Source organism: Poecilia reticulata, linkage group LG1 (assembly GCF_000633615.1).
Source record: "Poecilia reticulata strain Guanapo linkage group LG1, Guppy_female_1.0+MT, whole genome shotgun sequence".
In the NCBI taxonomy this organism is placed as follows: domain Eukaryota; kingdom Metazoa; phylum Chordata; class Actinopteri; order Cyprinodontiformes; family Poeciliidae; genus Poecilia; species Poecilia reticulata.
The window spans coordinates 8,080,656-8,108,294 of NC_024331.1; the positions used below are offsets into that span (position 1 = coordinate 8,080,656).

Genomic DNA, 27,639 nt, shown 5'->3' on the forward strand with positions numbered 1-27,639 from the left:
GTCTTGCATTCACACCCCCTTTTCCACATTTTGCATTCTTACAACCACAAAACCTCAATGGTTTTCCTTTTGAGTTTATATATAAAAAATCAACACAAGTTGATTTTTTTTTTTAAAGTAAAGGAAATTACATATGATTTCTTACTCCCTTTTTTTCTGTCTTTGTGTCCATTACATTTGAAATAAACCAAAAGCCATTTCTAATAAAGTGGGGAAAGCCGCGATGAAAATGGTTGTGAGCGCCGTACCATCGGACACGTTGAGAGAGATTAAATTGACATCTGAATCATCGATGAAGGGAATTTCAAAGAAAGTAGGTTGCCGTGGGGTTTTAGTAAGAGGGAATCTTAAGTAAAGGGGTCGGAAAAAAAATAAATGCTCACCACACTTTTCAGATTTTTATTTGCAAAAAGGAAGCAAAAATGTGCCCAGTTCTTTTCCACTTTGCAGTCATGTGCTGCTTTGTGTTAATCTATAAAATACACTGAATTTTCTGGCTATGACCACACAAAACATGAGGAACTTAAAGAGGTTTGAATGTTTTTGCAAAGAACTCTGTCCTTTACTCCAGGAAAACATTTTAATTTCAATTGTTTCATTTTAAAGTGATACAGGAACGCACAAAAGACTCCCTCTGAATTGTGTTACTGTTTCCTTTCAGAATATTGATCGCGTTGCCCGCCTCGCTCTGGAGACCTAAACACACTAACGGTGAAGCGCTGATGGCGAGCTTTCCGGCGCCGCGGCCATCTGTGAATTCATTGCATGCACTCAGAGGGGCCCATGCATATTTGATGACTATGAAAAGGTAAGGTTTTGGTAGAGTGTAGTTTTGATAGTTTGTTTATTACTGTTTCTACCTTGTAAAAATAAATAAATGTTTTCAGGGTTTCACAAAAAGAAGATCAAAAGGTTTGGGTAAAAATTCAAATCAAGGGACGTTTGGGTCTGATTGAAAGCCCCCTTCTCCTGATGCAGTCCTGTACTTATGATTCATGCTCTCTCCTATTTAAAGCTTCCCCTTTGAAAATGTGCAAGGGCAGCTTTTTAAAGGGTCCCGCTGCTGTTTTCTGCTGATGTCTAGACAATGATTTTTTTTATTATTATTATTTTCCTGCCCCTTACCGTCCAGCCCTGCATGAAGGCTGAGGCTAAAAACGCGCGCACAGCCTCTCCCTGATTCACATGTGACTTTGCAGATATGATGGGTGCCCTTGAAAGGAACCTTGGCTTGCATTGCAGTCATGGTGATGGCTATGAGTGCAGAACTTTGGCTACGCTGCTGCCCCCCTGTGGACAATGAGAGGAATTGTGACTCGGGCAGAGATTTGCCTCGTTAGCCGGAGCTATTTTAAGTCATTTGATTGGGGAACTCCCCCTGAATGACTGCAAAGACAACATCAGCAGCCTGACCTGCAAGGAAAAAGGAAAAGAGTTTAAAACAAATAAATGAAACCTATTACAAATTTAAAATGCAAGAACATTTGTTGGAACATGACACAAGTGCTATGAACAAACTGCTTTCAATATTTATCTCCAGATCGGCTTTTTTTTGTCACCCTTATGTCTTTCAGATCCTTAAACAGATTTTAATATGGTATAAACACAGCCATAGAGATATACACTTCAAATGATGGTTTCATTTATTTAGAGGGAAAAAGCTTTGCAAACCAACTTGACCCTGTTTGAAAATATGATTGCTGTCTTGTTCAATTATGAATTTTATGTTATAAATGCATTTATTTTTTTGTTCAGTTTCACTATTTTACAGTTTAGTCCTGATTACTTCCTCACCTGTAAAATCAAAAAATCATTTAAATAGAAAAAAATAACAATAGAAAACATCACATGTACATTTGTAGACAGGGCCGGATTTACCAGGATGTGGGCCCCTGGTCAGGAGCCACTTTCTGGTGCCCTATTCACTAAGGAAAAATGTATTTACTAATACAAATTACAGTACTTTATTTAGTCCTGTACATCAGCAGGTATGAAGTGAAACACTGTAGCTTTAACTCGTCTTCTAGCCAATAACTCCATGTTATTTCCAAATAAATAGGAAACATCATATTCTTCATCATGAAATGATGTTTTGTGACTTCATAATTTTCAAATACTTGAATATTGTTTATATTAAAAAAAAAAAAAGATAAAATTGTGTAACTCACATGATTTGGGTTCATGAGTTTTATATAAAGTACGGTGTTTGCAAACATTGTACACACACTTATTAAAAAAGACAAATTTTTGGGGCCACCCAAAGAAATTACGCCCTGGGCTAGTGCCCCTTTAAGACCTTTGTAAAGTCTGGCTCGGTGTGTGGTGGTGGTGTGATGGTTTTGGGCTGCCTTGCTACGTCAGCAGCTGGATGACCTGCTTTAATTAAAAAAAGACTATTAAAGACGTAGACTATTATTTTATTTACGATATTGAAGGAGAGGAATGCCTTTCAGTACACTGCGTTTACCATTAGACACATACTGATAAGCTATTGAACTATTGTGTTTAATGTCATGTTGTTAGCGTCTTACTGCTAAACCTAATCAGCAGGAAACACCAGATATTGCCGTTTATCTGTGTTTGGTTAGTGGTGGAATGCTGTGAAAAAGTATTTGCTTTTTTTTTACAGTTCTTCTGTCTTTGGCTTGTTTGTCACACAGAAACATCGGAGGGTTTTCCAGCAAGTCTCTGCTTCTGGTCATGTTCCAATGTCTCAGTCAGATTCCAGTCTAAACTTTCACTATTCCACACCAAAAACCAACAGAATGGACAGTGTTGTRAGAAAGTTGTTGTTGTCCCCCCGCACCCCCGCTACTTTTAAAACTGAAAATCTGACAAATATAATCTGAGTGAACAGAAAAAAAGAACGATAATAAAGCAACTTAAAACAAAGTGTGTTTAAGTTGCTTTATTATCGTTCTTTGCTTCCTCTGGCTCTAGAAGAATTTACTTTGAGTCTTCCCTTCCACACTGAAGAGTGTTTTTGTAGCTGCCACCTGGGTAGCGCTCAGTTAAAGTGCGTTAGCAAATCAGAAGAAAAGATTTCAGAGTTTGTGTCTAGCTGCCGAAGCTAAAAAACCAACTGATCCTGATAACCTGAAGCATTCCCTCATGGGGGCGTAAACAAATCACACAGATCAAAGATGGTAATCCTTTTCGTATAAAAACGCAAACAGACACTTGGATGTCACCGCCTTAAATGTTGTTTTTTATTTTAACTAATCCTGTCGAAGCCTTTTATCACTGCAGAGACAACGACCCAGAGAAAGCAGGAGGATTCTCCTTTCCTGAGCCTGAGCAACCGCACAACAAACACTACAGCAGATAATCAAACTGTACCTGGAGTCACACACCGTCAGTCGTCACTGATAAGTCCTGCAACGCAGTTTTGTTAACGTGGTTGTCTGTCCAGTTGAATCAGATTGTAGTTGGGAAGTGCAAGGCTGTGGTTTGTCATGGAGATAACATTCTCCGTCTGCTCACCAACTACATCTGTTTATCTGCTGGACTGACTTTCTCGCTCAGCAATTGCCATGCATATGTTTAATTAAATAAAATAAAGTACGATGAAATATAAAGGGATCAAGATGAAGGAAAAAGTGCTTTAGAGGTGTTCTGCTTCAAGACAATTGTTGGTTCTTCCACTTCTTTTTCAGAAAACATGAAATGGTCAAAGTGTGTTTGTTTTTTTTAAGCTGTGTTAATTGGAGCCAATCATCTTGCTCTATAAGAAAGAAAATGTGCAAAACATGAAGTCACAAGGCCTGCACATGAGCTGGATCTGTTCTGCAGCAGATACTTTCTCACTGCGAGAATAAAACCTTCTTGCTGCAAGGCAACGGTGCTAACAGACCATAAACTACATGTCAATCAGAGAATCCATTTAACTTGAAAACAAAAGCATTTGGCTTAACGGATCCAGCGAGTCGTCTTCCATTGATGATAATGAATGAATGAATCGAGGAGGATCTCTTTTTCACAGGGCACCTTCAGAGTTTCGGTTCAATTTCACAATTGCGCTTCAACTTTAAAGGTTCTCAACGCTTCCATAAAAAAATACTAATTAAGACAGCAAATAACAACTCACACTCCAAAAATGAGTGTGAGTTGTTATTTGGCACGTGGAATATCATCTCATCTTCCACGAAACTGTGAAGTCGAAAGATAATCGGGCATGATTAGTTTTTTGGGGGGTTTTTTTGGCAAAAAGATATGAACATTAAATCAGTAATTTACTGATGCTCTTGTGGGGAAAAAAAAAACAAAAAAATGCAAACAATAAATGCATTTATAGCATAAAATTCATAATTGAACAAGACAGCAATCATTTTCAAACTATGGAGAAAAATAGTACCATTTTAGTCCATAATTTTTAACATTAACGGACTTATCAGAACAACGATGCATCAAAAATTTGTTTTCACGATAAAATATAGACAATATGATAAATGCCCACCCCGTATAGTTGAGGTATAAAACAACATCCTGATGAAGGAACCATTGTTTGAAAAAGGAAAAGCGTATGGCACAACTGCAAACCTACCAAACAAATACAGGAAACTGAATAAACTTTGTTAAAGGCTGCCCAAGAATGGGGCGCAGCTTCACCCTCAAGGAGTGGGAATATAATACTTTTGCTGTCGCACAGTGCAGGGGGTCAGAGAGTTGCTGCCGGTTTGTTCGATAAGAAACGTCCACTTCCCCTGAATACTGATGCTCGTGTCAATAAACTGAAGAAGAGAGGAGGGGCAGTAAGAGAACACATCGTTAGAGTCAGTCCTGCAGAGCAGCACTGCTGATGGAGCTGAGAGTCAGACCCAGGCTGAGAAAACCCCCTCAGAATCACGTCCCTTGCTAAAAAGGAACAGAGACCCCACAGATATAAAAAGTGAAGCTTTTTGTGTGTGCGTGTGTGTGTGTGTGTGTGTGTGAAATCCATGAAAGAAGAAACAAAGCGGAGGAGCTGCACAGGGAGAAATTTTCTCCCTGTGCATGTCCCACTGCGTCACACTCTCCCTCACTGTGACTCACTCTCACACCACCTCGCCCAGCCTCCACGCCCAGCTATCGATCTGCCAGGGACCCTCTTTGTCCTCCGTGACTTCCTGCTCCCGCTTCAGGCCCTTGATCCTGAAAACTTTTTTTTTTTTTTTCCAAGCCCTTTCTTTTCAAAAAACTTTGTCATTCTTTGTCATCCCACCGCCCTGGCCTCCTGTTCCCGGCCTCGCTCCCAGAGAACGCCCTAACCTGCAGGAAGGAGAGTTCTTATGCAACCCCAGCCCAGGTTGAGGAGGGGGAAACAGCCCTGCAATGCAGCAGAGTAATAAAATAAACAGCGTGTGAGGGCGGCAGCTTAGACAAAGCACTGCAACCGTGTCAGGTACTGTTTGCTGTGCACTGGTTGCTGCTATGAAGCCAGCTTTAAAAAGCTTTTATTCACACAAGATTCTTCAGGATTTTTTTTTTCTCCTCATTTTTGCCTGTACAGAAAAAAACTTTTATTTTTTAATTTTTTTATTAAAACTATTCCATCACCTTGTATGTCTTTATCGAAACACATACGTAGGCATTTCATATCTTTTTACAGATTCAGGTTGTCATACTTTATGCTTCCCTGGACAGAGCCCACACCTGTCTGATGCGGAAATGCATCAATGTTTACATTAGCTATGCAGATGCAGATATACCACGTGACTGCATTTCCAGCAGTGCATTTGCTATATGTTATATTATGTCTATGTTTGTGACAACCTTTATCTTTGCACGCCGTGTGCGCGCGCATTCACGTTCCTTGTTGCCAGGCTTCCAGACGTAGCAGCGCGTTGCCCTTGCATGCACAATCTAGTAGAAGTAACTACGAACACTTCCGGTTGCTGGTCCAACAAAATAAAAGCTTTGACAACAGATTCAGGTTTTTAGCTTAGGTTGTAGTGCTTGAAATGCTAAATATCTTTTTAATCATAAATTATTTTAAATAGGAAACTAATTAATATTTGCAAAACAAAACAACAAAAAAAACCAAAACTATTATTTATTAATTTGTTTATTTCTAACAAATATACAAATGTTGTTTACTTATTTATTTCAATTGTGACAGAAATGGACAAAATTGAATAATTGTAACAATTTTATAAAATATGCAACAATCTAAAAACATATACATAAAGCTTTATTACCGGTTCAGACTCGTTTTTATTAAAATTTTCGGAATCTTTTCTTCTCCACATATACAGAAATTTGTACATTTTCCATCCATCCATTTTCTTACACCCTTGTCCCTCAGTGGGGTTGGGAGGGGTGCTGGTGCCTATCTCCAGCTAGCGTGCCGGGCGAGAGGCGGGGTTCACTCTGGACAGGTCGCCAGTCTGTCGCAGGGCAACACAAAGACACGCAACCATGCACACACTCACTCACACCTAGGGGCAATTTGGAGAGGCCAATTAACCTGACAGTCATGTTTTTGGACTGTGGGAGGAAACCGGAGTACCAGGAGAAAACCCACGCACGCACAGGGAGAACATGCAAACTCCATGCAGAAAGACCTGGGCCGGGAATTGAACCCAGAACCTTCTTGCTGTAGGGCAACAGCTCTACCAACTGTGCCACTGTGCAGCCCCAATTTGTACATGTTCACAACACTAATTTTAACAATGAATTCAAACCTTTTGCAATTTTATAATTCAGATTGTTCTGTATATATACTCATACATAATCATAGTTTATCTCTTAAAGGAGGCTTTTTATAAGTACTATTTTTTTCTCAAATATTTTATATTTACACTGTAAATGTATGTACAATGTAAATGTATTTGCTTTATGCATATTAGTTTAAGTTTTTAGTTATAGTTATATAACTATAATGTATTTAATTAACAAAAATAAATTAGGTTCCTCTACTTATAACCTTACTAATTATCAATATGGCTCATTTTCAAGAATGAAAACTGTATTAGTAGTGTTTTTGTTTGCCTTCCTCATCAAACAGTAGGTGATAAATGAAAGTAAAAAGAACTGTTTACAGTTCACTTTATAGACTGATATGGTTGACTTTCTGATTTAATTTATGTACGACTAATAATATATATATCTTTTTAGGGTTACTCCAAAATATTGCAGACATTATTATTTCCATGTCATTTAATATAATTTATCAAAAGTTTAATATTGCCGATGAACAAATATAAAGAGTTTAAATTTTAAATGCTACAAAGAGCATTCGTTTTCATAGATTTGGCGGTCCACTCTGGTAAAGTCCTGGATTACTTTGACCTCATACAGTATAATGTGCTTGGATTTGATCTAGCTGGCTGAAGATTTGAGGCCAGAGCCTGGACAGAAGGCTCAGAGCCAAATCATAATGACTTAAATGGGTTCATTAAAGCATTTATGACTTTTAAAAGAGACTTGTAACAAGCTGATGGGGGCTCTGATAGTAAGGTTTGTTTTTTTGTTTTTTACCGGCAGACACAAAAGAAAACGCCTAGTCAGGGGGCTTTTATTTTGAAAGCTCACACCTCTAATATCCGGTTTAGTTTCGAGAACTGTTCGGGAAATTAACAGAAAACCTTCCCGACCACTGTACCACTGCAGCATGTTCATGTTGGCTGCTGTTATCTGAAAACTCGCCCCAGAGGACCAAGTGAACCTAACAATCGATGACTTCAACTTGAAGTACTCACAACGCCACTAGTTTAAGGTAAACCTCATTACATTTGAAACTACGCTGGCGCACAACACCATGTATCCCAAAACATCGAAACTTTAACGAACTTATGTGGACTCTGGCTAGCATAAGCTAAGCACAGGCCACTGCGAAACATCCAGTTACTGAGTGAAGATGGTTTTTGGCCGACGTGTCCGTCACAGGAGGAGTGGTTAGACTGCAAATGGTCTAATTTCGCGGACCTAGTTATCTTTTGTTTACTCTTCCAACATGCTAGCTGATAATAGCTTAACGCCATTGATAGAGTAGCTCCTTCATCTTAACTGCCACAGCGGTTGCGACAAAACCAGCCAAACAAGAAAGTGAGAAACTAAGAATGTATCTGGTCGGTAAAGCGAAATCGTTTCAGGAAATCCTTGACTTGATTTGGTGTTGGGTGTTAGCATTGGGTGAAATTGCTACTCGGAGATGCCCCATACGTGCGGTCGTCTTATGGAGGAACAATAGATGGCATTAGAAGTTAACAGCAGAAAGACGTTCAAGGTTTTAACCGGATTATTACACACATCTACTTCTAAATTAAATACTTGTTACTGATGCAGTTTATCCCCTGCGACAGACTGGCGACCTGTCCAGGGGACCCCGCATGTTAGCTGGAGATGGGCACCAGCAACCCTCCCGACCCCACTGAGGGACAAGGGCGTAAAGAAAATGGATGAATGATGCAGTTTTAAAAAGTAGAGTAACTTCGAAAGTGAAATGATTTTTTAAATTGACGCCTAAAGGGGTGTGATAGCATAAAATACTCTGTTTATTAGTTTGATCTATTAAAACAAATAATCTGATAGAGTGAATTTATGTAGTGGAGAAATTACTTGTTCAAAAACAGTATTTTTATGCATCTACAGATTCAATTCAATTAAGTTCAGTGCTAATGGATGAGCAGGAAGGATCTCCTGTAGCAGTCTGTATTGCAGCAGTTCTGAAGAAGCCTCTGACTTGAGATGAGGAATCTTGAGGGTGTCTTTTATTTTCTTGATTTTATGAATAATCCTCCTTCAGAGGTTCTACTGTCACCCCCACCAGAACAGAACCAGCATCCTTTATCAGGTTGTTTAGCCTTTTTAAGTCGGTGGTTCTGATGCTGACCCAGCACATGACGGCAGAAAAGATTACAAAGATCAAGTCATCACAATTATCCATACAAGTTACAACGCAGTGTTTAGTTCTTTGTTCAGGTTTCAATGACATAATCAAGATAAACTATGGCTAAATAAGTAATGAGTTTTGAAAGAACAGTCCCCAGTCAAGATTCGTAGACTTTCCATTACAAACATGAAAACACAAAAAAACTTAGTTGTGTTTTTAAATACCACATATCTTGCATTAAATCCTTTACATCTGATCAATAGGTTGTAAAAGGAGGCAGTTCAAGTGCCTTTTTTAGATTGTAAAAAAAATAAATAAATAAAACTTCCTTCTAATAAGCAACATTTTTGGAAACACCAACAAACTCCAAACACTTTATTCATGAAAACTGCTGTTTGATGTGTGTTCTGCTTAATTGATCCTAATCAACCGTTGTTTTTTTGTTTTGTTTTTTTGCATGTCCAACTTGTCAGAATTAAATGATTTGTCTTTAGCTTTCTAAGTGACTCCCATTAAGCTATCACAGCTCTTAAAAAAAAGAAGAAAAATTAAAATCCTGTTGCTACATAAAGATATTCCCTATTTTACTGTCATGTATTTCAATTTGTCCTGTAAAATTATCTACAGAGGAAGTAGCTATAAATAACAAAAAAAACAAACAATTCTTTGTGATTGAAATCTTGGTGTGTTTTTAATACAGAACAATACTTTAAAATCTACTTTAAAAGATCAAAAAGTAAAATTAATAAATCCCTTATTTGTCTTTACAATGTCCCCATATTACACAGCACCTTTCATCTGTGTGTTTTGTCTTTAAGGGTTTGTGTTACAGTCTATACTTKGAGCTACATAACCTCTCATCTTGTTTCCTACACACAGCCAGACATAATACATCTCCTCTACTGATAGACTCTCTGTTCCTTCAGGATACATGAGAAACTGCAACAGAACAATACCTGGTGTGTACTATCACTCTGCAGGTAGTGTTAACTTTGGATCAAGGCTGAAGTTGGGAATGTTTTGAGAACTCTCATTCTGGTCTTTGGAGAGTTAGTGATGCAGCGCGTACAGCTGTAAATTGATCTTGCACGAGAATAATTCAAATCGGACTGAAATCTGTTCGATTTTTTTTTTTTTTTTTTTTTTGCTGAAATCGTATTGGGTCAATATCGGTATCGACCAGTGCTGAAACCTGCAATTTCAGTATCATATCGGAACTGGGAAAAGTTGTATCACTTCTAATTTAACGTAATATTTCAATTGTGCCAAAACATTTCCTCTTACTGGAAATAAAATAATATTTTGGAGTCATGATATTCAGGGTAAAGATGAGGGTGATGGCACAGAGACACTCCAAACTTAGACTTGAGGCCCACCTCAAATTTGTTGGTTAAAAGACCAACAATCTCACTCTACCAGGGTTATGAAGAACTTGTACCATTTCCAAAAGTCTGTAGCGGTATGAAAAGATGCAAAGCTAAAAAAGAAGAAGAATATAAAACAGCTTGGATGAGGTAGAGCGGCTGTAAGTTGAGCTGAAACACGATTGTAGGTTTCCCAGTAATGCTGTGGAAAATGCCAGAACTCTGATGGGTGCACAGTTCACGGCCCATGGCTTTGTTTGCCTTTTTACTTCATCGGAGTAGCTTGTCATGGAAGCGACTCTTTTGTGTACTTTGATATCACAGTAACTACTTTTTTCAGGGGGAGTTAGACCAGGATGTCGCTACCGTATCAACAGTTTGCTCAGCTTCGTTTGCAGAGCTGATGGCGTTCCCTCCCTCATGTCACACACGGAGTGACACGTCGCCAGCTGTTATCTGCCTAATAAGTTCAGCATTTTGAGGAGGATATGAATCACATCAGAATCATTTTTCTTTTGGCTCATTTAGAATCAGAATGGTTTGATGTTAGATAGTTACTGTCTGTGGACTTGGATTAATAAATAACCCAAAAATCTAAGGGCTTAATTTAGATGAATGAAAGAGGAGCGACTGTTCTTTTCCACTTTCCTGTATGCCTGGAACTTGTGCTGTTGCTTCTTCTTCCTCGTGCTCGTCCAATCACGAGCCGTGGCTCGAGTCGTTGCCCCGCCTTCGCCACACCGGCCCCTCCCCCCCTCCGGCTCCATGTCTCTGTCACCAAACCTTTCTCCCTTTCTTTCTCCTCATGTGTTTGCTGGTTGGTGCTTGCTCTCCCGCTTAATGTTGTGATTAAAAAAAAAAAAAAAAGAGGATTGAATAGAAAAAAGAAACCTAGAGGGGATTTTTTTTAGCTCCTAATCAGCACATGTGGAAGATGGAAAAGCAGCCCAGTGCTTTGAGCAGAAACCCTCATGTGAGTCAGACAGCCTTTTTTTTTTTTTAACCCGTTCATGGTTCCTATTTTATTTTTTAATTTTTTTATATGTTGCGGTTCTTTTTTAAGCTTCCTCACTCTCGCTTTTACCCGTTCGTTTTGCCTGTTCGTGTCTGTGGTGTGTACGTCTGCTTCGGCTGCTGTGTCATCTCTTGCTTCCTGCTTGCATCCCTGCCCCCATGTCACACCGTCGGCTGCTGATGTTGTCTTGTGATGCTCGAGCGGAAGCCGCTGCGTTTCTGAGTCGATCAGATGTGCCAACATTTTGCTTTTCTTTCTTTATTTAGCATTGTAACATGTAACACCTAGCTTGTTGGTAGAGATGGACCTGAACTGATTTCAAGTTCTAAGATGCTTAAGATGCCAGTCTAACTGGTTCTGATGGGGACTGGGGTTGAAGATGATTCTCGACTGGTTCCAAAAATAAAAGGCACACATGAACATTTATTTTCCACAACCAGGAAGCCACGCCAAGTTATTTTTATTTCAGAGGTGTGCTGAGTTGGGTTGTCTTGTTAGCACAGCATAAATATTTCTTAGTAGTAGCAAGCATAAAATCTGTTTTATGCAACAGTCTGTCAGTATTTATAGATGGCACTGCAAACTGATGTTACACATCATTTCACGTGGTATCTACAAACACCAGCTGGTAAAGGTTTCAAACGCTGATATTGTTTCAGAGTGAGTACAAACCGCGTTCATGAATGAAAACGAAACCACGTTGGTCAGGGTTAACAAGGTGACCGGCGATATTGCCATAAAGATTAGAGAACATGAGTCGTTTTCCTGCCATGGCTGACTTCACATCCGCGTTGGAAGCTCAGGTTTTTATCCCCTTTTCTTTTGATCTTCAAATCTTAAACTAAATAATGCACAAAAGTAGAATTTGTTTTAAAGCAGTAGATTTGGATCTAGCTAAAGTGGGATTTTATTAAAGCAGGTGCTTTAGTGATCTGATACTTTATGCACACAGGTGGGGAAAAAAAATGTACTTGTGAGTTCGACTTGTCCGGCCGGTTGCGCAGCTATAACAAAAAAAGCAGGCGAACCTGGTGGGTGGAAGATTTTAGTAACAATCCCTCTGTTGATGGGCGAGTACAGCGACTTCTGAACTCGCCGAGGTTCAAGGATGAAAACAGTTCAAAAAATTCTGTCGTCACCGTGACGTCAAACAGAGCGGCAAAAATGCCCTGAAGAGACTGCTCCGTCATTCACATAACGACCCGAACGAGAACGACAGCTGAAATTGCTTCAAGAATTCAGATGTTGCAATTGTTTTGTGAGCAGAAACGTCATACGTGAATAGTTTTGCCCAGGGGAGTTGGTTAATTGACTTTTGCGGTATTGAAATTTCCTCAGTCAGGATTTCTGGTGACAGAGCTGCTCCTTAAATCAGCAGAGCTTTTTTCACAAGCCACATTTTAATCTAATTAAATCAAAAGTTGTTTATTTAGGTGGCTTTTACATATTCATATAAGCTGGTTTTAAAACGGTCACGGAACGTAACTTACGTGTAAATATGATTTACCGTAGGGATTCCCCAATATATTGTAAAATATATTCTGTGTTGAACTGCTTGGGCAGCACTAAATATGAGCTTATCATGGAAATGTACTGATAAATATCTGCTCATGATTTTTCTTTAAAGCAGCAGGAAATTATTTAGGAGGCTATTGATTGGTTCTGATAAAGTCGATAATTTAAAGTCATCTTTGAAATATTAATTCTTACTTATGCCTTACTATTTCAGTTATCTAAACTAACCAGTTTGTAATCCTGTACCTAAACCATGATATACAAGGTTATGAATGGATTTTCATTTATGGGACAGTGTACAACGTACATTATTAACCACTGATGGAGAGATGTAGTACTGTACCAGGTTATAGCTACAAATGCTACTTGCCACCTCTAGTCACAACACAAACAATCACAGGAAATGGTTTGTAATGCACTCCATTTCCATTTATTCTGGTTCGAAAGTGGGATGCACCAATTTGAAAATTTGGGTCCATATTAAAACCGCTGCTTTGGCTGATGAGCAGCTTTTTATACAGGGCTGCAACTAACAAATATTATTCTATTCTGATGATTAAGCAGATAAAAAAAAATTGGCACATTTGTCAGATTTATCATTCAAGTCTTTTTATATAATTTTAGATATACCTTAAAAGATGTTCCTTTTTTAATGAAATAAACATTTTATTGCTTAAAATGCAGTAACAGATCATGTATGGCAATGGATGCATCTGCATCTAAAAAAAGAAACTTCTAATATCAAGATGTGAAAAGCTCAGCTTTTTCTGCTTGACAACTTCAGTACATCAACTTCAGTTAATCAACTTATGTTTTGATTAACCAAATAATTTTACAGCAACAGGTGCTTTTTAAAATTATTGCAGAATTTGAACTGGGTGAAGCTAATACAATGCCACTTTTGGAGTACAACATATTTACAAAGATTATTTTCTTTCTTAAATGCAAAATGTATATATATATTTACAGTTTTGCTTTAATTAGTGCTTTGAGGATGTTGTTCTGTCAGAAAACGGCCTTATATTTGAGTCTGTATACTCCAGTTAATGCGAAATTTATCTCTAACTTAGTTGATGATTATTTCAATAACGAGTTAATCACAATTATTTGTTTCAGTCCAAAATCAGAATTGGTCGGTCAGACTTTTTAAAGATTATTGGCCAAAAAACTGCAATCGATGCACACCTAGTGAAACGGAAAATATTTTGAGTCTTCTACTATCGACACCGGTGTGAATCGTTCCTATGGATAATAGGAAAACTCTTCTTTGTCCAAAACACAAAGAGATTTGTGTGTTTATGTTGTTAGGTGAGTGAGTTTTTCTAAGAACCGGTTCTTTGTGTTTTGACTGCTGAAGTCTCAGGTAAGGCCCTGAAAAGTAGAGCTGCATTTCAGAGCAGGATCAAATACCAAATCTGAAGGCCCTATTCATTGAAGAACTCAGAGCTGGACGATAACCAATTTATCTCTCGTGACCACTACGAGGTTCTTAAGAGCACTTTTCTTATTTCAGCAGCATAACTCAAACATCGTTTTTGATTTTTTTTTTTTTTTCTTTAAGTTGTTGTCCTACACAGAATCTAAAGAATGCATCAGTGGGAGCATCAAACGCATTGAAAGAGACGTTGAATGACGTAGCTTTCTGGCTGTGGAGAAACAAACCGGTTATTAACTGGTTTTTTGGACACAAATGAGTCGTGGACTGGCCCTGAGACCGGATCTGAGACCAGCCAGGGATTAACGCAAATGACAACAGTGGGGGAAAAAAATCTCACACACTTATCTTTAAAAAAAAAACACAAAAAGCAATGATGATTTTAAAAAAAAAACAACAACATTGCAACAATTTTATTTGATGTTTAGCACTGGCTTACCACTGGTCCAACATGTTAAATCCTGAAAAGACTACTGAGTCGGATCAGTGATAAAAAAAATAAGCTAAAATTCCTTAAAGTTTGCTTAACCATTTAAGTGGCAATGCATTATTAGATAAATATGATACACATGAGGATTGAAAATTATCCATGGCTATAAGTGCTAAATAATATATATAACAAGTAAAATTTATTTGAAGGTTGTCCCTATCAAATAAATTAATCAATCAATCACCCCCTGGTTTTTTCTGAATGGTTTGCGATTATGTTTTGCTCAGAGATGAGCTATCAGGCTTTTCCTGGCCGCTACCAATTACTGGTTTTCTTTTGACTCTGACCTGCTGATTCTGATTTATTATTTATTATTTTTTCAAAGACTTTCAACATAAATTTAGAGAAGGACATTTGGCTTTTTTCTATCCCATATATTTATGGGATAGACGAGAGGGATTTAAATCCAGGAATTATAAGATTATCCTCAAAGTATATGCTCATCAGCTGCATTGGATTTTTATTAAACTGTGACAAGTGTATTAATTTTACTTTGACCTGCTTTAATGGTTCCTTTGTTTCCGTCCATTGATTGAGTAGCAAAAAAGAAGGATTTTTTTGGTATTTGACTGGGCATTTCAGGAAAAACTGGCCAATTTTCTTRCCTCTAGCTGATTAATTAGTAGATTTCTAACATTGTTGCTTCTTATCGTTAGTGTAACACTGAAAAAGCTGCTCAAACACTAAAGAAAGTTGAAAGTTTCAAAGTTTAGACTAGTCTCACATTTTACTCTTATAAGGTGTCAGAATATCCTGGTGTTAGCCTGCTGTCAACCTGTTTACACTAGCATTATGTGTAAGTTTCCTTTATTGAATAAAATGAGTTTGACACACCTGTTCAAATAAATGAACTTATTCATGTGACTGAGCATGAAAGTTTGCCACACCTGAATTCACGACTCGTTCAGAATGTTAGCTGTTATTACAAGCTAACAGGTTCTCCCAGCCAGTCCACATTCAAGATTCACCTGTCAAGATCTGAGGTTATAAAAATATATATACTAGCTGTCAAAAACGCTCAATATATTTCTGAAATAGAATAAAATAATGTGTATATATTTTTATTTAGTGAAGTTGAGACTTGATCAGACGAAAAAGCTTGTAGGCATGTTTCCTGTATGTGTCAATTTCTCTTATAGTGGAGTTTTGTTGTATTTTCATGCTTCAGTCTCTGAATACATGGAAGGCTCAGGTGAGTATGACCCTGTGTTGGACTTTGGAAGGTCTACAATAATTAACCTGCTTTAGCAGAAATCTTAACCTGGAGGATCATCACCTAATCTTCTGGGCTTTGTCTCCTAGGAGCTGTACTATCTGAGAATGCAAAGAACCAAAGAGAAGATGGACCGTGAAAAGCCTGAAGAAAACCTGTACCAGGTAAGATGCTTCTGCTTAACTGGATGAAAGGAGTTGGCTAGTTGTGACAAGTTCAAAAATATCCCTTGTATTTTATTCAGTGAACCCTCGCTATAACGCTTCGCGGTCTCGCTACTACTCGGAGTTTTTTTTTTGTGCAGTTTTTTTACACTGCATTGTTTTTTGCGTCCTGATTGGCTAAATAGTCTCCAAGCTCCTTCTCTACCTGTGTGCCAATAACGTTGCGGTATTTAAGTATAAGTAATACAGATTGGCCATTCAGGAGATGGAAACTGAAACTTTGAATGTCTGCTGGAAAAAACTGGCCAGAGGCAGCGTAAAACCCGACCGGAGGCTCGGTTGACGAGATCCATCGCTCTGCCATAGATACAGCTGTGAATCTTTCGGGGCAGGTTGGAGTAGATGCTTTTTATGACATGACTCCAGATCACATTAAGGCCCGATTGATGAACACGCACATCCACTGATCTGAAAACAGGTTTTGTTATTTGGTTTCAATGTAGAGTATTTAAATGCTGTGTAATAATCGTAAAAAATAAAGGTAACTACTTCACGGATTTCGCTTATCGTGGGTCATTTTTAGAACGCGACCCCCCCCCCCCGCGAAAAACAAGGGATCACTTTACATTTTTTTCAGATTATATTTTCAGACTATATTCCTTTATGTTTATATTAAAAACGTAAAGGAGTGTGTGTGAAAGAGACATTTCAAAACATAAAATTGTGTTATGTTGTAGTTTACCTAGGAGATTATTAACGGTAATAAATTACAAAAAATAGTGAATTGAAATTGTCTTTTTTTTTTTTTTTTGCTCATTTGTATTATTTTCATATCCAAAGTGGTGATGGAAAAGATGAAAAACCTACCTTGAAAGTGCTTGAAAAGTGCTTGAATTTTTCTGTGTGAAAAATACAAGAACCCTGTAAGTCTGAACTACCGTTTTTTCTGCAGAACAAGAGGAGACTGAAAGTGTGTGTAGCGACATGCAACAGAGCCGACTACTCCAAGTTAGCTCCCATCATGTTTGGGCTCAAATCCCACCCTGAAGAGTTTGAACTGGAAGTCGTGGTGCTTGGTTCCCACCTCATCGACGATTACGGGTGAGAACCCAGAGCGACTTTCCATCCGTTCTTCATGGTCGTCGAGGTTTTAACGTTCTCCGCCGTCTCCCTAGAAACACGTTCCGTATGATTGAGCAGGATGACTTCGACATCGGCTCCAAACTCCACACCATCGTGCGAGGGGAAGATGAAGCGGCCATGGTGGAGAGCGTCGGGCTGGCCCTGGTGAAGCTCCCCGATGTCCTGCAGAGGCTAAGCCCCAACATCCTTATCGTCCACGGTGACCGTTTCGACGCGCTCGCTCTGGCAACTGCTGCCGCACTGATGAATATTCGGATACTTCATTTGGAGGGAGGCGAGGTAAAAGGATGCTGTAGCTTTTGATTTAATGTGAACTTTGTAGTGTTTGTTCTGAAAATTAAAAACTACGTGTTTTCTTTTCCATCTCCTTTAACCCCTCTACAGGTTAGCGGCACTATCGACGACTCAATCCGCCACGCGATCAGTAAGCTGGCGCATTATCATGCCTGCTGCACGCGCATGGCAGAGCAGCACCTCATCGCCATGTGTGAGGACCACTCGCGCATCCTGCTGGCCGGATGCCCCTCATACGACAAGCTGCTGTCGACTTATCACCGGGACGACTACATGGATATTATCAAAAGCTGGCTAGGTGTGCACAGATTAACTTGGTCCAGTCAAATAATGTTTAAGTTTCTATATTTTTTTTATGCATTTGCAAAATGCATTTTTAAACATGTTGAAGCCCTCTTGTTATTGCATAGATTATTTTTTTTATATGTAAGGCTACATAATTTTCTCAAAAGAACTCCCGCCACTCCTAACAGGCAGCTTTCCATTTTTGTTCAATTCAGAAATATATTAATTATCCTAAAAGGAAATTAAATTACTAAATGTCATAACTCATTCCAGTAGCAGTCAGTTTTGCAACAAATCCAAAGACTTGGAGACTTTTAATCTATGACATAACTCATGTCTGCCATGACACGTTAACAGACCAGTATCCAAGCAGAACCATGACGCCTTCTGTGGTTGGCAAACTCTGCTAGTCGACCTCATTTGCTTTTGCCGCTCCTCTTTAAATCCGTCTGGTCGTCTAGTTAGAAAGCTGGTTAAAGCGATGTTGGATTTGGGGATATAATCCTTGCCCATTATGATCTATGAATCTGTGGATTTTAATTACGCAAAATAAATCCACATTCTAGATGTTTGTAAAAAAAAATGCTAATGCTAACTGTTTCCAAGAACAAGTGGTTTCTGCTTTGGGGATACAGTTGGCTACAATCAGAGACAATAAGCTGCCTTTGAAAGTCTTTGAAAAGTATTTTCTGAAGGAGAACAATCAGAGCTGAGTGGAGCAGCAGTCTGCTGAGTCAGGTTAGCATAATGCTAGTTACATTCTGCAGGTGTGGCTGATGTAGTCAAAACAGAAATTCAAGGAGATCAAACAGTTTTACTATAACAATAAAAAAAAAATAGAAAAAACATAACAAACGTGGCGGAGCATGTTCTTTATTGTGGGAGTTCGTCTGCTGTCCCAAACCAGGATAAGGATCAAGAACGCCGGACTACGTTTGTCATACTTTAACAAGACGCTAAAGGCCTACGGGTCAATGCAAACACGCAGACGGGCCCAATTAAAGCCATAAAGCCAGATAAAGTTAAACTCTTGGCAATACATTTTATAGAAGCGGTTACAAAATTGAGGGTATAAAGCTAAGATTGAGATTCGTCAAGCTAGAAAAAAACCCTGTTAGTCAGTTTACCTCGCAGGTTTATGTTTTCACATTAAAAAATATATATATTGTGCAGGATTGAGTTCACTTCAGTTTACAGAAATCATGTGTTTTCTGATGGTTTTGCAGGTGACAAGGTGAAGGAGAATGACTACATTGTGGCGCTGCAGCACCCCGTCACCACAGACATCCAGCACTCCATTAAAATCTATGGGCTGATGCTGGACGCACTCATCTCCTTCAACAAGAGGACGCTCATCCTCTTCCCTAATATCGACGCCGGTTAGTTACATATGTCTTGCCATGAATTATATATTAGAATATAATCAAAAAGTTGATTTATTGTAAGCATTTAATACGTTAACTGAAACGCACATTTAGATTGATTAATCATGCAGGGATGTATATTTTAAATGTTTAGTTTTGTTAATTTAATCACTTTTTTTTACCTTGAATAAAAATGCACAATGGAATTTTTTGGGGGGAAATTACAGTATTGCATGAAATCAATGAAAAATTATGTTCTACTTACTTAAAAGGTATGTCAAGGTAGGCTGCACTGCAAAAACATAAAATGTTACTAAGTATTTTTGGTCTAGTTTCGAGTGCAAATATCTCAATACACTTGAAATAAGACAAAACTAACTTACAAATAACTTTTCAGCACAATATCCGAGTTTAAGTTATAGATGAAAAAATATTTGTTCTATTGGTAGATTATTTCACTTATAACATGGCAAAAAATGTCTTGTTATAAGTGAAATAATCTGCTAATGGAACTAGTACTTTTTCTTCAACATCAATGGATTATTGACTTAAAGCAAATTCCATGTTGCTGAAAATTTCTTTATAAGTTAGTTTTGTCTTATTTCAAGTGTGTTGAGATATTGCACCAAAATTACATGATACAGTTTTGTTTTCGTAGTGTGCAGTATGTACACAATACTTGGTCTAATTTACTTTTGCATGAATTACTGTGTCTGACGTGGAGGAAGAGCATCTTTTCAACCATTTTTTTTTCCTTCCTCTGAACTTTCTATTAAGACGCTCAGAAACAACTTCCTGTTCCGCTAGCATCTTTAGCAATAACTTTTCCTTGCTTCCTCTCCATATGCGTGTTGTCAACTGATTGTGATGTCTTAATTAATATTAAAATTTAATTTGAAAGTGAATTTTGGATTATTAGTGTTAAACCTGAGAATGTCGAACTTAGAATAAGTTTGACATTTTAAAGCAAATTTCTGAAATATATTCTAATTTTCTGAGATGCGCACCAGTTTGTTGAACCCAAATGATGCGTTTAGATTCATTCGTAAAGGCAGCTAGTTGATTGGAAAAGTGTCGCTGTGACTGAAGCAAATCCGTCTCACCCAAACAGGAAGTAAGGAGATGGTGCGAGTCATGCGAAAGAAGGGCATCGAGCAGCACCCCAACTTTCGGGCAGTGAAGCACATTCCCTTTGAGCAGTTCATCCAGCTTCTGTCGCATGCTGGCTGCATGATCGGAAACAGCAGCTGCGGCGTGCGGGAGGCCGGGGCCTTCGGCACGCCGGTCATCAACCTGGGAACAAGGCAAACAGGCAGAGAAACGGGTAGGTTTCACTAGCTTCAGCTAGCTGTTGCCATGGTGACACCTTTAAGAATGCATTTGTTTCACAAAAGTCTAAATATCTTTTTTTTTTTTTTTTTTTTTTTACAGAATAATTAAACGGTTAAAATTGTTAGAGGAAAATTATCCAAGTTGCTACTTATAAAATATGTCAAATTATTTTGCACTTCAGCCAGAATGTATGTAAACATCATCTATCTTTATACAGGCAGCTTATCAATTAATAATGAAAAGTAAGGTAAAACAAGTTATAGCATTAATATAATCATTTTGATAACATTGAATGTAATAAAAACTATATCGTATAGTAATTACTTGCTAGTAATATTTTTGCGCCAGAAACAATCTGCTAATAAATTCTGGCACATGACACTGGTACTCAACTGCTGCTGTATTGTTGTTTGTGCTAAAATGTAGATTTTTTTTTTTTTTGTATAGCTTTGTTTAAAAAGTTGGGGGGAAAAAAATTTATTATTTTTTAAAGGCTGTCACAAAAGCCAAAAGATCCCATTTATTTCAAAGTGCTTAAGTAGGTTTACTGAGAATTTACACCAGTGTGTCCCATTTATATATCTGATAAATATACTCTGTACTGGAATATTTTTTGGAGTTTAGGAGGTTTTTAACGCCTGACTGATTCATGAGGTCACATTAAGTGATTTAAAAAAAAAAAAAAAAAGTTTGATGATGATTAAGGTATGGGCAAAATAAAGAATGAAATAGGAGCCATACCGTAGAAAAAGCATGAAGAACTGTTACTTAAGAACACATTAATAGATTATATAAGACAATCTGGCTCTTTGGAAGCAGAACATTAAAATGAGTCGAGACTTTCACACAGTGCCACAATGTTCCAACACACCCATATTTTCCACATTATGTAACACATTAAATGCTTTTTCCACGTTTGTCAACCTGGCAAAGGCTTGATGTTAACATGTAGTTATTTTTTTGAGGGAACACCTCACTCACAAAGAATCAAGTTACGTTTCCTTATTTTATAATCATACCCCCTTCATGTTTTGTCTGTTTAAGCATGACGTTATCTTTAAAACTGCAACATTTCTGACTTTCAGGTGAAAACGTTTTACATGTCAGAGACGCTGACACTCATAACAAGATCTACCACGCTTTGGAGCTCCAGTTTGGGAAGCGATATCCAGGGTAGGTACTTCCTGAGTTTCCCACCGGATTGTTGAGGCTTGACTGTATTTTGGGACCTTTCTGCACTTTAAAAAAAAAATTGATTCCAGTTTTAAATTTAAAACACATTGATTAAGTAAGCTGGAATCCAGTAAAATATTTTTAAATTTTGGATTTAACTTGATTGACAAATCAAATGGCACATCTTTTTACAGGGAGACATCGTGATAGCCTTACGATTTGCCACAGTTAAGAAAATCTAGTGTGACCTTCGCTAGAGGGGGTTGAAAATTAAGTTCACTGAATTCTTTGAAAGTAAAAATTTGATCCAGTTTAGCAACTTGTAAAGAAACTTGTGTTTGAAACAATAATTACAGTCCCTGCGTGCCATTTAAAAAATGACACATAAACATGTAAGTTTTTAAGAAACGTAATTACGTTAACGTTTATTTACAGCTCTAAAATCTACGGTGACGGCAATGCGGTGCCCCGGATTCTGAAGTTTCTGAGTAGCATCGACCTGGATGAGCCGCTCCAGAAGACCTTCTGCTTTCCTCCTGTGAAAGACACCATCTCCCAGGACATCGATCACATCCTGGAAACACAGAGCGCTCTGGCTGTTGACCTGGGTGGCACCAACCTGAGGGTGGCCATCGTCTGCATGCAGGTTAGGGCTAAGAGACGGTTACCTAAAGAGACAGAAAACGCTCACAAATCTAATTGAAAAGTTTATTTATTTCAGTAATGTAATTCAAAAAGTGCATTGTCATGAGAATAACTGCTGCTGTTCATAGTGCTATAGCAAAGCATGTTCCTGGAAAGTTGCGTGGAAGGAAAAACTGTTGGGAAAAGACTGCACCTGTATTATTGTTTTCACACAATTGTTTCTCCAGTTTTATTAATATGATTTTTTTAAGGTAAAGTTTGAACTTCATGGAGAGAAAAAATGTGTGAACTGAAATCTGCGATGTGGACTGAAAGTTTTGTCATCATATTTTATGATACTATTGTGAAAACAATTAAAATGACTGGAACTCTTTATAACATATTTTAAGGCTTTGAACAAATGTTAAATGAAAATTTTTATTATAAGAAATGTATTATTATAAATGATAAACGATTTACACAACATGTAGATGTATTACCTTTCTGAGTCTAACTGTATATTGTGAAAATGAAATAATTTCCATTCTTTCTTCTCCTTTCTCTCTTTGTCCAGGGCAACATAGTAAAGAAATACACAGAGCCTAATCCGAAGACCTTTGAAGACAGGATGCATTTGATATTAAAGATGTGCAAAGATGCAGTGCAAGATGCTGTGCGCCTCAACTGCAGGATCCTGGGCGTTGGTATGGAAACATGTGCAGCTGCTCCACCTGCTGGACTGAAAACGGCTGTGAAGCTGAGCTACTGGAATCTCAAACTTTTTTATTTTTTTTCTCCACACATTAGGAATTTCTACCGGCGGCCGCGTGAACCCGCAGGAAGGCATCGTCCTTCACTCCACCAAGCTGATCCAGGAGTGGTCGTCAGTGGACCTGAGGACACCCATCTCGGACGCTCTGGGCCTGCCCGTCTGGGTCGACAACGACGGCAACTGCGCCGCGCTGGCCGAGAGGAAGTTCGGCCACGGCAGGGGGGTGGACAACTTTGTCACCGTCATCACAGGAACAGGTGAGAAAGCGAGTATCGTGTAAAGTCACACCTTCATTTGTATGTCACATTTACTACTAACCCGCTGTTATGACATTAAAATTGAGAATCGTCACAAACACTGTAAAAACCCAAAATCTTACCGAGTAATTTAGGTCTAGTTTCTAATGCAAATATCTGAGTACCGTTGAAATGAGACAAAACTGACTCACAAGTAACTTGTCAGCAAAATATAGCTGAAAAGTTTTGAAAATTATTGACTTAAAAGTATGTTTTAAATTAATGATATTGATTTTTAATTTTAAGATTTTTTACATTTAAAACTTGGGAGAAAATGTCTTGTTATAAGTGAGATAATCTGTGAGTGAAACTAGTACTTTGTTTTAATCTGTATGAAGGAATTATTTACTTCAGACAAGCTGCTATTTATTGCTGAAAAGCTGCTTGTAGGTGAGTTTTGTCTTATTTCAAGTTTACTAAGATATTTGCACTACAAACTAGACAAAAATACTTGGTAAGATTTTGTATATTTTGCTGTTAACTGAGCATAATTAACCAAAGTTACTTTAAGAAACCTTATTAGAAGTGAGGTGGATGTTTATTTCTACATGTAACGACTTGATTTTTCCCCCCCTAAGATTTAAAATGTAAAAAAAAAAAAACACTGAAAATACATATTATCGTGTTGCATTTATGAAATCTTTTCAAGATTTATTTATTTATTTATTTATTTATTTATTTTTTACCAAGTTTAACAATTAAAACCATGATTTCTAATTCATCACTTGAATTGTTGTATCAGGTGCACTGATAGCTTAAAAAAAGCATTTATATTTTGCCTCCGTAGGTATTGGAGGAGGTATCATCCATAACTCCGAGCTGGTCCATGGCAGCACCTTTTGCGCCGCTGAGCTGGGTCACATCAAGGTTTCTCTGGACGGCCCAGAGTGTTCCTGCGGCAGCCAGGGCTGCATCGAAGCCTTCGCGTCCGGAATGGCCCTGCAAAGGGAGGCCAAGCGATTGCACGACGGTGAGCTCCGACTTCTCTGCTATTTCATTTTCTTGTTGACAGCGCTGTTCAAAAGTCGTGACCTGTTGGGGCTTCCTTTCTCCAGAGGAGCTGCTGAAGATGGACGGGATGGATATGAAGCTTGCCGAGCCGATCACCGCCGCCCACCTCATCAGCGCAGCCAAGAACGGCAACTCCAAGGCCAACGCTGTCCTGCACAAAGGTTGGAGCACAGACACCGACATGCAATCAAATATGCAGAATTTTGGTTTAAACTGCAAACTGTAAAAAATAAAAAGCCTATATTGACAAAAAACTAGCCATCAAGACATCTGAAATCGTTTTTTAGCTTCTTATTTTAGAAATAAAGTAAGATGTTGAATATAAACACACCATTGCACTATAATGATTGGAGTTATAGCCATTGAAGTGATCAAAATGATTGAGAAACATTTTTACTGTTTTATTTAATATTTCAGTTATCAAAGTTCTTCAGGTCGTGATCTAATGAGGCATTCGTGATGATTTAGATTTTTAAAGACATCAAAATGATTCATCCCCCGAGTCGTTGAAAAATAAATAAAAAGCATTCACTAAAGTTCAATATTTCATAACGTAGCTAAACAAATCTTATATAATGATTACATTCAGTCTTTGAAAATATACTAGTGACTAGTGGGATTTTTTTTTTCTTGATCTGTAAAAATTACCCCGAGCTTTCAGCAGGTGGTATTTTTTCTGCACAAACCTTTCTCCTTTGAAGGACGAAAAGCTGTTTGGTCTGGCTGTAATTGATAGACTGTACATAAATACCGATTAACTTTTTACTACACTGCTCTACATTACAATGTCACCAGGTAACTCTGAACCTTTCCAAGACATGGATTGATGATTAGAACAAATTGTGGATGTGTCACAACTTTCACCACCTGAACAGAAACAAAACTGAAGTTATCATCTTTAGATGTAAAGAGGAACGATTCAGAGTCCCCACTCAGCTTCAGTTGTTAGAAACAAGTGAAGACAAAGCATGGTCCCAGACCTGAACCTTCAGAGACACACAAAGACAGTTATAAAATCAGCCTTCGACCACCTGAAGAACATTTCCAGGATTTAAAGGACTAATGTCCCAACAAGATCTAGAGAAACTCATCTTTGTGTTTGTCTTTAGACACATTGATCACTGCAGCAATGTATTCGCAAGTCTGCCTAAAAGATTCAATCAGCTGACCCAGAACGCTGCTGCTTTCTCATTTACAACACGCAAACTCTGCGTTTTGGTCGTAAACTCTGGTCGCTTGTTTTTTTCACTTGCTTTGGTCATTTTTTTCACTTGCTTTGGTCATTTTCCCACCAGTGAGTTGAAGGTTTATTTTTGCTTTGAATCAAGAAGAAAGCTGAAAAAATCGAAGAAAAATCTAAACCGTGTTTGTGTCTTCTTCCTGTCGCAGCGTCCTTGGCGCTCGGCGTAGGGATTGTCAACATCCTCCACATAGTCAACCCGTCGCTGGTGATTTTGTCCGGAGTCCTGGCGTCTTACTACCAGGCCCCGGTGCAGCAGGTCATGTTGGAGAGAGCACTGTTCTCCGCCCAGAGCATCAAGGTCTTCAAGTCCGACCTGGAAGAACCGGCCCTGCTCGGCGCTGCTAGCATGGTGTTGGACTACGCTACGAGGAGGACGTACTGAGAGAACCGGAAACGCACTTGGAACATGTTTTACCAGGATATATCAAGTCAAAATTGATGAAAGGAGGAAGGGCTTGTAGTGAAGACTTGAATCTTGTATTGCAATGAATCCTTATCCCAATTTAAACTGTTTTTGGGAGAACAACCCTATAAGTCGATTGCTTGTTTACAGACATTAATGACTGTAGTTTGAAAGTGGGGGAGGGCTGGAGAGGTGATTAACTAGTTTATTGCACAATATTCCGTTTTTTTTCTAGCTAAATTATTGTTGTTTTTTTTTATCTTGTCATTTGCCATCTGAACTGTGAAGCATTTCCCAGTTGCCTTTATGTTTTGGTGAATTTAGGCAAACCTAATACTACATGTACCACAAAGTTTGTCCATATGTCGTCTGCTAACATCACCAGCATGCCGATGGCTAAACTGATACCACTATGGTTCAGATCATAAGCCATTTTAAGTCGTTTATTTAATTTGATTTTCAACAGATCTATACTAGTTCTTGGCTCCGTCAGTCCAAACAAAGATGCTCCGGAGCTACCGAATCTTTTTAAGTCTTTAAGCCAAATTTCTGTGTGCAATATGTCGGTGGCAATCTTACTGTTGTAGCGAATCTAATGTGTGGAAATTAGTGAAGGGGAACAACAGAGAAAAGGACATGTCTGCTAACCATTACTTAAGAGGGTGTTGTTTTCTAGAGAATGAAAACATTCACTTAGCTTTTAAATGTGTATATTTATATATTGAGTTTTTCCCAATATGCTCAGACTTATGTTCTCCCATCACAGGATCTTGTGAGTTCTATGAAACCTTTTCCAAACCCAAATAGCACCCTTGAAATAATCTCCAGACGTTCCCACGTTAAAGAACTGCAATTCCCAAAATATTCCCTCATTTTGGAGGCAGTTTGCTTCAGTTTAAATCCAGTAGTCTTTGCTGGAAGCCCAAACTCAGTGGATCTCTTACCTGACTGTTTTCTGGTTATTAAATCTTGACTTTAGTCTTGTTATGACAAAGTGGACCTTATTTCTTTCACTGCAGTGAAAAACGGTTTGTTCTGATCAAATTTTTTTTACATAATTTCATTGTGTTTGAATGTTTCTGGTGCTATTTTGGGCTGCAAAATTAAAGTACTTATATGTGTTTTGGGTGGGAGAAGGAAATGCTAGTATGTTCTAAACTGACATGCAAGTGCTGGGAAGTAGGCAGAGTACAGTTCCTTACAGTAAAACAAGGCTTTAATGAAGCTCTTAAGCTTTTGGGGGTAATTTGTATTTTTTTAACAAAACCCAGATGTGACCAAAGTGTTGAGACATTCTGCTGTATGTTCTAAATCCATTAAACCGGCTTAATTTGTCAGGTTTCTCTATATCTTTTATTATTGTCTCGTCTTCCAGGGCAGGGGGAGGGAAAGCCAGCTATTGTGTTTAATGTTGTGAATTTTATTTAAACTGCACATCACATGAGGCTGTACTGACAGAAAACCTCCTTGCAGCTGCTACAGGCTGGTCAGATGGATGTATAGAATGTGTTTTCTGCATTACCACTGACCTTATGAAGACATTTGGAGGATGCCTTTTGAAGATAAATAATGACGTTTGCATGTACTTCTACATGTTGTGTTGTACATTATGTGCTGTATAAACTTTAAAAATATATTTCTAGAAGCTTAATGATGTTGGTCGAATTAATAAAACATTTTGGATACTAAAA

The 27,639-nt window shown here is 38.2% G+C and overlaps 1 protein-coding gene across 5 annotated transcripts; it reads left to right on the plus strand.

Annotated features, from left to right (window-relative positions):
• The first annotated feature begins 725 nt into the window (after nt 1-725).
• On the plus strand, nt 726-27,639 carry gne (glucosamine (UDP-N-acetyl)-2-epimerase/N-acetylmannosamine kinase). 5 transcript variants are annotated; one of them, XM_017305567.1, is made up of 15 exons: nt 726-808; nt 15,800-15,823; nt 15,934-16,008; nt 16,961-17,109; nt 17,184-17,430; nt 17,536-17,743; nt 18,957-19,109; nt 20,206-20,418; nt 21,512-21,599; nt 22,035-22,245; nt 22,798-22,927; nt 23,031-23,252; nt 24,079-24,261; nt 24,347-24,463; nt 25,692-25,990. In XM_017305567.1, exons 3-15 carry the CDS (start codon nt 15,952-15,954, stop codon nt 25,925-25,927), a joined length of 2,214 nt encoding a protein of 737 aa, XP_017161056.1. In that variant the 5' UTR covers nt 726-808; nt 15,800-15,823; nt 15,934-15,951; the 3' UTR covers nt 25,928-25,990. The 5 variants fall into 5 exon arrangements, with proteins under 5 accessions (XP_017161056.1, XP_008413578.1, XP_008413495.1 ...); XM_008415356.2 differs by lacking the exon at nt 726-808 and adding an exon at nt 7,554-7,696; XM_008415113.2 differs by lacking the exon at nt 726-808 and adding an exon at nt 9,968-11,149 and having other exon boundaries at nt 25,692-27,639.

Bases quoted from the DNA above. Each gene is read 5' to 3' on its own strand.
- gne (XM_008415113.2), top strand. From the start codon at position 11,102: ATGTGGAAGATGGAAAAGCAGCCCAGTGCTTTGAGCAGAAACCCTCAT. The intron at 11,150-15,799 runs GTGAGTCAGACA...TTCATGCTTCAG, and splicing joins CTTTGAGCAGAAACCCTCAT to TCTCTGAATACATGGAAGGC. The intron at 16,009-16,960 runs GTAAGATGCTTC...TTTTTTCTGCAG, and splicing joins CTGAAGAAAACCTGTACCAG to AACAAGAGGAGACTGAAAGT.